General features: G+C 43.9%; 1 protein-coding gene across 1 annotated transcript; it reads left to right on the forward strand.

Moving 5' to 3' along the window:
* Positions 1-790: 790 nt before the first annotated feature.
* LOC146634739 (uncharacterized) lies at positions 791-5,238 on the forward strand. Its single transcript, XM_085343221.1, has 6 exons — positions 791-878; positions 1,142-1,183; positions 4,205-4,459; positions 4,547-4,783; positions 4,872-5,084; positions 5,162-5,238. Exons 1-6 carry the CDS (start codon positions 791-793, stop codon positions 5,236-5,238), a joined length of 912 nt encoding a protein of 303 aa, XP_085199347.1.
* Positions 5,239-12,998: the final 7,760 nt, after the last annotated feature.

A 12,998-nucleotide genomic window follows, 5' to 3' on the forward strand; every position in this document is an offset into this window, starting at 1 on the left:
CAAAAATCTGAAGGTGCTTCTGCAGAGTTTGAGAAACACCTTTAGGGGTCTTCACCTGAATGCAACCAGGTTATTGTAGGTTTTTATTTTATCCCCGTTAATATTCCAGCCCAGTTCAGGGCGATGGTGGCGTTAAAGGTGGAAAGGTTCAGGATTAAGGTGAGTTTCCAGACATTTCTGCTGATTCAGTGATCCTGTCTCTGACTGTGGCTATGATGAAGCACAGGTGAGGCCACATGCTGCTGTTTTGTAGGTTTCTCTTCAGATCTGTGACGCTGTCAGCATGATTTATGATGGACTAGTGACACTTTAAAGTGTGATCTCACCCCAACCGGTCGTGGCCGCCCCTCCCTGAGCCTGGTTCTGCTGGAGGTTTCTTCCTGTTAAAATGGAGTTTTTTGTTCCCACTGTCACCAAAGTGCTGCTCATAGGGGGTCATATGATTGTTGGGTTTTTCTCTGTATGTATTATTGTAGGAGCTACCTTACAATATAAAGCACCTTGAGGCGACTGTTGTTGTGATTTGGTCCTGTGTCAATAAAGTTGAATAATGTCTCTGTTTGGCAGACAGGATCTGTACTCACACACCAGGAGGAGGTCACTTGTTATAATTAAGATGCAGGATTACATGGAAAAAAGATCATTTAATAATGAACTTGTGATGTTGGTGTAACAGAGGGATTCTTCACTTGAGGCCTGATTTTGTGCAGGTGCGTTCTGACTGAGCTCAGTCAGACGAGTAGTGAAAGCGTGGAGCAGAGGGAAGTGTTGAGTGTGTAACAGGGAAGTGATGAAGCTGAAAGCATCTCTGCTGCTCAGGCTTCAGACTCTCAGTCGTCACTCAGACATGAAGACTGCGTCCGTCTGTCTGCTCCGGGGTGAGTGAACATCCTTACAGCTTCATCCAACACGCGCTCAGACAGCACGTCTGCATGAGTGCATCAGGGACACTTCCACTGATGTATCACCTGAGTATCTGCAGGCACATGAGCTCAGTACCTGTTCTGCTCAGAGTCGGGATGAGGTTCTTGGTTCTGGTTTTCCTTCAGTCGAGGAACATAAAAATCCTAAAACAGCATCATTTCTGAACTGAGCTTTCATTGACCTCTGACCCTCAGTGACCTCTGCCCTCCTGTTGCAGGTGTGTGTGTGCTGCTGCTGTCTGCACCGACTGTTTCTGCAGGTGAGTCTTTTCTAAGTTTATATTTATGATTTCAGGAGACAGTCTGCAGTCATTCCCAGTATTCAGATCTCTGTGACAGAACAGAGTGCGTTTCATATAAACTGAGCCAATACTAAATGTTTGTCTAACAGCAGTAATCCCACTCAGTTACATGTAATACAGAGCAGTTACATGTAATACAGAGCAGTTACATGTTTCCAACATTACTCATTTTTACAGAGTTATTCATTCTTTTGGAAGTGCCGTAAAATTCTAGTTCTTCATATAAGTTATAAATCTTTTTAAATATGGCCTTTTTCATTGGTTGTGAATGCCCTTATGCACAATGTTCTCCACCAGCTGTACTTTTTCCATTAATACATTTTTACTGCTTAAAGTCTTTAAAATAAACTGTTCGCCAGTCTTAATCTTAAGGAAAGCCCTTTGAAGAGGTCCCTCATTGACCCTGTAGTCACAGACTTACAGTAAGTTGTAGATTTTGTGGATAATTTACCAGAGTAAATATCCGTCTGTCATCACCCTTGTTTCCACGTATCACGATCGTTCACAGATGCATTAAAGAACAACACATCCAGCCTTATTCACAATATAATCTGATATTTTTGCTAATAAGGGTTAAGCATAAAACATCCTGTCTTTTACTTTTTGTATTATGACGTACGTATAATAAATGGTTTGTAGGGAAAAGTCCAAATTTATAAATATCAACAGTGTTAAGACAGAGATGATTAAAATAAGCAAACATTTTGTTAATAAGTTTACGCAGGCACGGTCAGTCATTCCCTGTCACATAACACGGACCTTATATAAGGATTTTTAACTTCATATATCAAATACTTTTCAAGATACTTTATAAAAATATCACATTGCAAAAGACACATAGTGACTGAATCGTACTGTACATTAAACATAAAATTCTCAGACACAAAAATAAAGAAACTTTCCTGCATGAATTAGTGCGACTGCAGTGATGCAGACACTGACAGATGCCGGTCCGTCATGGTGAAGAGAGAGCCGCTGATTTATCAGTCGATCTGCATCCCTACCCTCACCCATTCTCACAAACTCTGACTTTGACCGAAAGAATAAGATTGTGGATGCAAACGACGGAAATGAGTTTTCTCCAAGGTGTGGCTGTCAGAGAACAATTTCCTGCAGACTGATTCTTTGCTGATTTAGAATACATTTGCACAATAATTGCAAAAGAAAAAATTAAGTTATTTTATTTACATTTAGCTTTGACTCAAACTCAGAATACGAATATCTGACGATGTGTCAGAGGCATGTGTGGTCCTTTAAAATCTGCCTGTGCCTCAAAACTACGTACTGATTGCACTGATTTTTAATGGTCTTTAAAAGTTCTTAAACAAAGCTCTTCCACTCTTGTGCTGATGACACATACACATTTTTGACAGTTATAATTGATGATTTACAGATTTATAGTCTTTAATACTAACTGTCGAAACATTAATGGCCACAGAGGTTATTTTTATTGACACACTTTAGTTCCATCTCTGGTTAACTGAGCCATACTTTATGTGTGTTGGTACAATTCTCACTATATTTTGAACTAAATGAGGTAAAAACCGTGCTGCACCAGTTGCAGGCATGACAGAGTGGCTTGGCCAACCCCCATTAAAAGGGGGTTGGAGTATTCGAAGCGTGAGGTGACAAAGCATGGATCACAATTTCCAAGTTCATGCCTGGACAGAAAGGGCTTTAGCTTCGATCTGATGTGATAGAATGAAGATTTCACCGCCATGTGGCCATCAAAACTAAGTGCAGTGTCGATTTTTACCCCAAGATTAGTAACAGAGCTCTTCAAGCGAGGGCTCAGAGCAGCAAAGTGAACATTTGGGATACCAGAAGAACGATTGGGACTGAATAAAATTGCTTCCACTTTTTGTTCATAAAAATGTAAAACATTTAAATCCATGATTTAACTTTGCTAAGACAATCAAGCAGGAGTCCAATCGATGAGCTATCAGAGTGATTGAAAGGTAGATAAAGCTGGCAATCATCAGCATATAGATGAAATGAAATTTCATGTTTTCAGAAAATCACACCAAGTGGCAGGAGAAACAATGAAAACAGTAGTAAAGTGTTCCTGGGTGAGATGTGGACATGCCAGGAGCACCCAGGAGATGCTCTGGAGGCATCCTGGTCAGATGCCCAAACCAATGAACACAATCTGTGACAAAGGGCAACCCTGGCAGAGTCCAAGACCCACTGGGGACGAGTTCCACTTATTGCCAGCTATGAGGACCAAGGTCTTGTAACGGTTTTATGAGGATCTAATGATCCATAGCAATGGGTCGACTAGTGGACGGACTCTCCTTTCCAGCACCCTGCCTTATACAGCACTAACTAATACACACACTAACTAATACACACACTAAGCAGAATGGTATTCTGACAGTTGGCATGGTGGTGGAGGTTTGGCATCATCACCAAACACCACGATGGTCAAGAGTTTGAGTCTTGTTAGATTAACTGACAGAGGTGGTCCACCTCTCCCTGAAATTCAGGGTAAACGTTTTGTAGGTCTCCCAGGTTTCAAGGATGTTCCTTAGAGGGCAAGCCAAATTTCTGGATGAGAACTTAAGTGGCAGTCTTCTTCATGTGTCGTCCTCTTCGTCTTCTATTGGCTGCTGCTTTAGCTGGTTCCACAGGAGGTCATCTGCCTCAATCTCATCCTATCACAACATCCTCCTCGGTCACACCAACCCTCTGCACGTCCTCCTTCAAGACATCCATGAACCTACTCTTTGGGTTTCTTCTTTTTCCCCTGGCATCTCCATAGTTACCATCCCCCACCTATCAGTTGTAGTCAGTCATGCCAAGTAAAGAGTTAATTGGTCTGCATCCTGTCAAATTCAAATTACCATGGCAACCATGCCCATGTGAGCTGGCTGCACATTTGGATTCTGGTTTTGATGCAGGTCGGTGTGAAGTTTGATGATCATCGTGACGCTGGTCCTCTCCTCTTTGGTGGTGATTATCTGTCTGTCTGTCCTCCAGTGTCTCTGTCTGTCAGTCCAAACCTTCAGCAGGTCTTCAGTGGATCTTCAGTGTCTCTGAGTTGTGTTGATGATGGACAGACAGCTGATGGATGGACAGTGAAGATGACCAGCGGAGGACCCACTGAGGACTGTGGAGCAGCTGAGATGAGTGGAAGTTTGTGCATTTTGGATCGTAACTCGTCCTACGGTGGAACCTTCTGGTGTGAAAGCTCATCTGGACAGCAGAGCGATGAAGTGTCCATCAGTGTTTCAGGTACAGTGAGATGTTCCAGCTGTGTCTCTGTCTCTGTGTGACTCCAATCTGATGGTGGAAGTCTGTCTCTGTTTACCTGCTATTCAGAAAAAGGTGTGATCCTGGAGATCCCTGCACTTCCTGTGAGACCAGGAAGTGATGTTACTCTGCAATGCAAGAAGAAGAGTGGTGAAACAGTTCCATCTTTTTTCTTCATGAATGGACGTCTCCTTGGGTCTAAAGCAGAACACGTTATCCCTAATGTCAGGCACTCTGATGAAGGTCTCTACTGGTGCGCTTCTAACACATTTGGATCATCTCCTCAGAGCTTTCTGAGGGTCCGAGGTCAGAACACTGACATAACTCTGTGTTTAAAGACCTGACCTGACCTGCTGAGCTGACTCATTAACCTGTTTCATCATGTCTCCTGCAGGGTCTCCTATAACTACTCTCAGAAAGTCCGTCCCTCCACCTCCAGTTTCTGAGGCCAGTTCTTCTCTGTCCACTCTTCCTCCTCTCACCAACTCTTCCTCCCCTTCTTCGCCCTCTGTGTCTTGGATCAGAGTCATCTGCCACCTGTTGGCCTTCTGCCCGTCCTGCATCTGCACCATCCTGCTCCTGTCCATCTGCTGCAGCAGGAGCTCAGGTACAAACTCAGGCAGATACTCACAGAAACACTTTGATCACGTCAGCACTGTCCTGATTTCTCCACTCTGCCCACAGGTAACAAACATGATGTCTCCATGGAGATGCCATTGGATGTTGACGAGCATGATGACACCACTGAGCATTATGTTTGAGCAGATGGATCCTCTGATAGAATTAAATGTTTCTAAAGCTGAAAACTCTGAAGTCCTCACTCTGAGTTTCTCAATCAGAACCTGATCTGTTCACTGATCGATCAATAACCCTCAAACTACTGATGAATTACCGAATTATTGGATGAAAGCTTTGTTTGACATTGTTAGCATCTTCAAACATTGAAATCTCTGTGCACCTCTCTCAAGTTATTTACTGCATTTCATTTATTTACCACTGGTTCCCAACCTTTGGGAGCCACGGCACATATTTCACATTGGAAAAATCACACCACCAACAAAAATATCACAGAAAGTATATTGATAGTTTTTCCCTGCACACCAGGTAAAGTGGTATCGGCTCGGTTTGTCCCCAGTGTACCTGTTGTACTTTCTTCTGACTACTACTCCTGCTAGGACCTTCATCTGCATCTGAGTTTTCTCCAGGACCAGGTCCGATTGTTTTACTGCCAGTTGGCAACTCATTTAAATAGAGCTGGTAGTTGTACTGCCCTCTAGTGGAAGAGAATGTAATTGTTCCACCCGTTACTCGATTACTTCGAGGACTAATCAGGTGGAACCAGATAATCGTTCACGGCACACCTGATCATTTCTCAGGGCACACCTATGTGCTGCGCCACAGTGGTAGGGAAACACTGGGATAAATGGTATCAAACACTGGGAGCGTTCGCCGGCGTTTTACAGAATGATGGTGAAAGAAACGGTTGATGCACTTTGAGTTCTTCAGCTTTGTTAAGGTTTTATTTTAATCAGCAGGAGAAAAAAAGCCATGTAGTTTTAGGAGATTATCATATTTATTACCAATCCCAGGTTTCTGCCACGGCTGACTAAATACAGTCAATCCAGCAGTGTGCACGACCTCTTTAAAAAAATGATATTTCAATGCTCAGATCCATGAATTTTCAGTTCCATGGATAAAACGATAAAATTAAACCAGATTGTATTCCATTAAGATTCCAAATTACAGTTTTTTACTTTCATCCCTGAAGAGGAACTTTGTGTTTTTGAGTTTTGTTGAGATGTCCAGTGTGTCGGCTCAAATTTGGATTTATAAAAAACAAATTCAGATTCCAAAAGGTAAAACAGGGAGAACTCAGCAAAAACGAGGGTTAGATGACAGGAGGTTTAATAAGTGTGTTGATCAGTGTTTGTGGAAGCTCCGACAGAGTTAGTTCAGTTCTGAAACTTTACTGTGGCCTCACAGCTCTTCTTCTACTGTGTCATTGAAGAACCTTCAAACTCTCTGAGCTGGTTTTCCTCCTCAGTCCTGTTTGATGACAGAAAGCACCAAACTGTGTCCTAATCTCACTTCATTATTTATCAACTTGTTTCTTTACTAACCAACAAATTATTTGAACATGTCAGCAAATAGCAGATTGTAGAAAAGCAAAATAATAACTTTAACTCCAAGTGTCTCATATTTGATGCGTGAGTTTTTCACACTTCTACATCGTCATTTTACATTTTACACAATAACCTGCTGGATGCAGCAAATATGATACAAATTAAAACTCACATAAGCAAAAGAATGTTACATTTTTAAGTTCTGTTTTTTATGTTTCGTCAGAAGGTTCAATAAACATTCAATAATTTTTTTTAAATTTTCTGGTGATTATTTCATAGTTAATGGTTTTAACGGCACAGGAGCTAAACAAAAGTCATCAAAGGTCAGCATGCAATGACATGAGTCAACATCACACTGCTCTGTGACGTCTGTGACATCACTTCCTCTTTTGTAAAGTTTTTTTTTTTCATTTAAATGTTCCATTCAGAGTTTAATCATTCACTTTATTTGGACACTGTTGATTTGTTTCACACAGTCTGCTCTGTGTGGTGACTTCAGCCTTCTGTGAGTTTTTATTAATACACTCACAGTGCACATGTCAGTCAGGCATCTGTTTGTCTTCCCAATAAACACGTTAGAAAGAGACCAAACCAACAAAACCTCTGCTTCAAACACTAAATCCATCCATTCTCCTCTGCTTATCTCTGTCGGGTCACTCGAGCCCTCCTTTATCCCTCGTTTCAAACAGCTTCTGGATGTTACCTGGTAACTGTCTTCTATGTCTTTTAATATTATCATCTAATAAATCCTTAAATTCCATTGCATTGAATTGAATAAATGATGAATTTGTTGACTTTAGGATTAGGATTCAACTTTATTGTCATTACAAATGTATAAACAGAGACTGAAATATAGTTTGCATCTAATCAGATGTGCAAGAACAGTAAGTGCAATAAGAGCAGATTATATGCAGATAAGGATAGTGTGAAAGGTGGGGACAGTTATGAACAGAGTATGTACAAATAAGCTAAGTATACAGATGTTTATATTGCTATACAAAAAGCAAATATACAGATGTAGTACGGACAATGTACAGATATACAAGTCAAGTGGCTTTATTGTGATTTCAACCATGTGCAGTGGTACAGTACAGAGTAAAATGAGACAGCTTTCCTCTGAGACCCTGGTGCTACACATGACATATAACAGACAAACACACGACTACGTAAAGTGCAATGTGCAAAAAATTGCAAATAAACAAGACAACACAGTGCAATGGAAATGTGCAAAATGCTAAGTATTTTGAAAAGTAACTTGGTGTGTGTGTGTGTGTGTGTGTGTGTGTGTGTGTGTGTGTGTGTGTGTGTGTGTGTGTGTGTCAGTCCAGTCTCTGCGTGTCTGACGACACGACTATGTCAGTGTCCTAAAACTACAGCAACTTTATCATGTTAATCTATCATTGAAGTTTTTCAAAGTAAAATGATTCAGCTGATGTTCGTCTCAGGTCTCCTGGCACCGCTTCACAAATATTGCTGTGAAACTTCATTTATTATATTTTTTGGTGACTATTTAATGAGTGATTTCCTAATATTAAACATTTTTTCCTAAGTGAAGAGAGAGGTGAATAGCATGTGTTACAATCAAAGCAGTTTACTAACAGTCACCAGTTCACGTTCCATGGGATCCAGAAGCTGCTGTAAATGTTCCTGACTACAATAAAGTTGTGTCATCAGCAAAGAAGATACACCTCAGAGACATGAGACTGAACATTAACCTGTAAAAAATAAACAAACATGGTCCCAGTACCGAACCGTCTTTGGATGAGAGTGCAGAAACATGAGTGAGACTCCTTTATAATCTGGTTATTTCTGCTTTAACAGCAACGATAAAAGGAGGAAGATCATCAGGACGCTGCAGCTGCTTCACTCCAAAAACTCTAAAATGACCTGTAATGATACCGGCAGGAAACAGTCACAAAGAAACCCAACAGAGTGGAACTGATCTCAGCAGCTGGACGTCTATTTTAGCTCTTCTGGAAACAGCTCAGTCAAACCTGAAGTGACAAACTGGGACTTCTGCTTTTCATGCACAAACTGCTTCCATCCTGCCCGTGAGCTGCCTGTGAGGCCATGAACCTGCTGCTGTGATCTCTCACACACACACACACACACACACACACACACACACACACACACACACACACACACACACACACACACACACATACACACACTATCATTTTATTCTGTCTTTGCACATTGCACTTTATGTCGTCCTGTGTTGATTGTCTGAGGTACACCTGTGCACTACTCATGATGTCAGATCAGCATCCTGATGTGGCACACCTGTGAGGTGGGATGGATTATCTCAATATAGCAGATGTGCCCACTACCACACATTTGGACTGATTTGTGACCACTGTTTGGGAGGGATGGTTATATTGTGTATCTGGAATGAATTTTAGGTCTCTACGTCCATCCCATGGGGAATGGGAGCAGTAACAAAGGTGTTGCGTTTATATTTTTGTTCAGTGTATATATACACACACACACACACACACACACACACACACACACACACACACACACACATATATAAATACAGAGACAAATATAAATAAAATATACAAAGGGGATAAATAGAATAAATAGGAATAAAAAATAAAAATACAAGTGAATTGCACATTTCAAGTATTGAGTCTATTGCACTGTTGACTATTTACAAAAAGTATTGCACAAGGTATTGCACAGTGAGGTGAAGAGGCACTACAGCTTAGTTGTTCCCCCCTCCTTTGTCCTCCTGTTTCCCCTCCCTCTCCCCTCCAGAGAGGAGTTAAACAGTCTGATGGCGTGTGGGACAAAGGAGTTTTTAAGTCTGTTAGTTCTTGTCTTGGGGAGAAGCAACCTGTCACTGAACAGACTCTTCTGATTGTTTATGGCCGTGTGCAGAGGATGCCTGGCATTGTTCATAATGTCCATCAGTTTCTTTAATGTCCTTTTCTCTGCCACTGTCACCAGAGTGTCCAGCTTCATGCCGACCACAGAGCTAGCCCTCCTGATCAGTTTCTCCAGCCTGCATGAGTCCTTCTTTGCTGTGCTGCTCCCCCAGCACACCACAGCATAGAAAAGTACTCCAGCAACCACCGACTGGTAAAACATCCTCAGGAGCTTCCTGCAGATGTTAAAAGACCTCAGCCTCCTGAGGAAGTACAGTCGGCTTTGTGCTTTTTTATACAGGTGCTCTGTGTTGCATGACCAGTCCAGTTTATTGTCCACCCACAGCCCGAGGTACTTGTACTTGTTGACCACCTCCACCTCCTCCCCCTCTATCTGAACCGGCAGTGGACCTTCTCTGGACCTCCCGAAGTCCACAACCAGTTCCTTAGTCTTTGAGGTGTTGAGTTGCAGGTGGTTTGTGTGACTCCATGCGACAAAGTTCCTCACCAGACTTCTGTACTCCTCTTCCTGATCATCCCAGATACACCCCATGATGGCCGTGTCGTCTGCAAACTTCTGAATGTGGCATAATTCAGAGTTGTAGCAGAAGTCAGAGGTGTACAGGGTGAAGAGAAGGGGGGACAGCACAGTTCCCTGTGGTGCTCCTGTGCTGCTGACCACAGTGTCAGACGTGATGTCCTTCAGCCTGACGTACTGTGGCCTGTCGGTGAGGTAGTCGGAGATCCAAGCCACCAGGCAGGGGTCCACCTCCATCCTGTTCAGTTTTTCCTGAAGCATACAGGGCCGGATGGTATTAAAGGCACTGGAAAAGTCAAGAAACAGGATCCTGACCGTGCCTTTTCCCCCATCCAGGTGTGAGTGGGCTCTGTGTAGGAGGTACAGGATGGCATCCTCCACTCCGACACCCGCCTTGTATGCAAACTGTAGTGGGTCCTGGGCATGTTGTACCTGTGGTCGGAGGAAGTTGAGGAAGAGCCGCTCTAGAGTCTTCATAAGATGTGACGTCAGTGCCACCGGTCGGAAGTCATTCAGCTCATTGGGCCGGTTCTTTTTGGGGACCGGGACGATGCAGGATGTCTTCCATAGGGTGGGCACTCTCCCCAGTCGCAGACTGAGGTTGAAGACTCGTTGTAGCGGCTCCCCAAGTTCAGCAGCACATGCCTTTAGCATCCTAGGACACACCTTGTCTGGGCCTGCTGCCTTTCTGGGGCGAAGCTTCCTCAGTTGTCTCCTGACCTGATCCACTGTGACACTGGGAGATGTTTGGGAGGAGGGGAGGGGGGGAGATGTCTTGCTGCTGAGAGAGGGATTGGAGGAGGGGGGTGTCATGGTGTCAGGAAGGGGAGGAAGCGAGGGAGGCAGGAGAGTGGGGAGAGGACTCTGTAGTGAAGGTGAGGGTGAGGGTGGGGGGGTTGTGGGCTGGTCAAACCTGTTGAAGAAGTTGTTGAGTTCGTTTGCCTTCTCCACAGTCCCCCCCACTGTGCTTTTCTTGGTGTTGTGGCCTGTGATGGTTTTCACACCATTCCAGACCTCCCTCATATTGTTCCTCTCCAACTTCTGCTCCACCTTCCTCCTGTAGGTGTCCTTTGCTTCCCTCAGGCAGCGTTTCACCTCCCGCTGTGCTGCTTTCATCTCCTCCTTCACTTTGCTCCTGAAAGCCTTCTTCTTCATGTTGAGGACAGCTTTGACTTCCTGTGTTACCCACGGTTTGTTATTAGGATAACACCGTACCGTCTTAGCAGGGGCGACCGTGTCCACACAAAAGTTGAGGTAGTCTGTAAGACAGTGTGTCGCCCCCTCTATGTCCTCACCATGTGGGCTCAGGAGCACATCCCAGTCTGTGGTGTCATAGCAGTCTCTCAGAGCATCCTCCTTTTCTGGGGTCCATCTCCGGATGGAGCGCGTTGTGACCGGCTGCCTTTGGACGAGGGGTGTGTATTGTGGCTGTAGGTAAACCAGGTTGTGGTCTGACTTCCCTAGTGGGGGGAGGGGGGTGGCTCTGTATGCATCTCTCACATTAGCATACAGTAGGTCAATTGTCCTGTTGCTCCGTGTGGGACAATTCACAAACTGGTGAAAAGCAGCCAGAGTAGAGTCCAGTGTGGCATGGTTAAAGTCTCCAGATATAATAATGAAAGCCTCGGGGTTTTGTGTCTGAAGTCTTGCTGTGACTGTGTGTATTTTCTCACAGGCAGCTGTTGCGTCGGCCCTCGGAGGGATGTAAACACACACACAGATCACATGACTGAACTCCCGAGGTAGATAATATGGCCGCAAGCTAACAGCTAGCAGCTCCAGGTCCAGACGGCATACCGAAACTTTAACGGAGACGTGTCCAGGGTTACAGTATCTGTTGTTAATGTAGACAATGAGTCCCCCACCTCTGCTTTTTCCGCTGGCCTGCGTGTCCCTATCGGCTCTCACGGATGTGAAACCGCATAGGTCTACGTTAGCCTGCGGCGTTAGCTCGGTTAGCCACGTCTCCGTGAAGATAAACAAGCTGCACGGTATAGTCTGTGGTTGTTCAGAGCGCACAGTTCATCAATTCTGTAACGAGTTCACGTTGCCCATGATCACTGTCGGGATTGATGGTTTGAATCGCCTCCGGTGATCTGCTCTCCTCGCTCCAGCTTTGCAGCCTCTGTAGCTCCTCTTTAGCTCGGCCGGGATGTTGTGTCACATGCCGGTCTGTCCCTTTGTTCTTAGTGCCAGCAGCTCCGCTCTCGAATAGATGAAGGTACTGTGATACTGTGATACTGTCAAAGGAGGTAACACCTCGAATCCGATGAAACACCTGGCGACGCATAGCGTTTTTTTAAAAGCAGAGAAATGCGCCGTATTTGATAGCTTGCTGCGAGACCTCACACCGAGCGCATCTACTGCAGGTGGGTTGCCTGTTATCAGACCCGGAGTTAGCAACATCCCCCAAAAACCCGAAGAATAGAGTCCTGGCCCCTAGCCCTGCCAGTGTAGCAGAAATGATGAGGATGATGATGCAGCAGCAGCTTCTCTGCGTGAGTAGCTTAATGTTGTTCGTGTGTAATTTACGTTGAGTAGGCTAACCACGTTATTACATTAATGCATGTAAGGTGAACTAGCAAACATCATCATAGCTACATGCGGCTGTCTTCTTGTTTGATGGCAGATGCTCCCTTCACCCTGGCCAAAAAGGCTAAAATGACCAAAGAAAAAGTGGAAAACAGTTAATCATGAGAGGTTTTTGGACAAAGTTTGTGTTTTTTCCATTGTTTAAGCACTGCTTCCAGCCAAGAGTGATACCATATATGCCCCATAGCTGCAGAAAAGGCTAACATTGTTATCTTTTTACAAAAAACCAGCTGAACATGAGAGGTTTTTGGACCAATTTTGTGTTCTCTATTCTTTAAGCACCGGTTTGAGCACCGTTTAAGCAGGAACATATTCTCGTTTCACTGTGTACTGTACCTGGACATGGTTGTGTAACACAATAACGGGAAAAGACAATATTAATTATTATTAAT

This window comes from Diplotaxodon limnothrissa, linkage group LG3 (assembly GCF_057381915.1).
Source record: "Diplotaxodon limnothrissa isolate DT_005_m linkage group LG3, D_limnothrissa_male_GT1.1, whole genome shotgun sequence".
Classification (NCBI taxonomy): Eukaryota; Metazoa; Chordata; class Actinopteri; order Cichliformes; family Cichlidae; genus Diplotaxodon; species Diplotaxodon limnothrissa.

Bases quoted from the DNA above. Each gene is read 5' to 3' on its own strand.
- LOC146634739 (XM_085343221.1), top strand. From the start codon at position 791: ATGAAGCTGAAAGCATCTCTGCTGCTCAGGCTTCAGACTCTCAGTCGT. The intron at 879-1,141 runs GTGAGTGAACAT...CTCCTGTTGCAG, and splicing joins GTCCGTCTGTCTGCTCCGGG to GTGTGTGTGTGCTGCTGCTG. The intron at 1,184-4,204 runs GTGAGTCTTTTC...TCTGTCCTCCAG, and splicing joins TGCACCGACTGTTTCTGCAG to TGTCTCTGTCTGTCAGTCCA.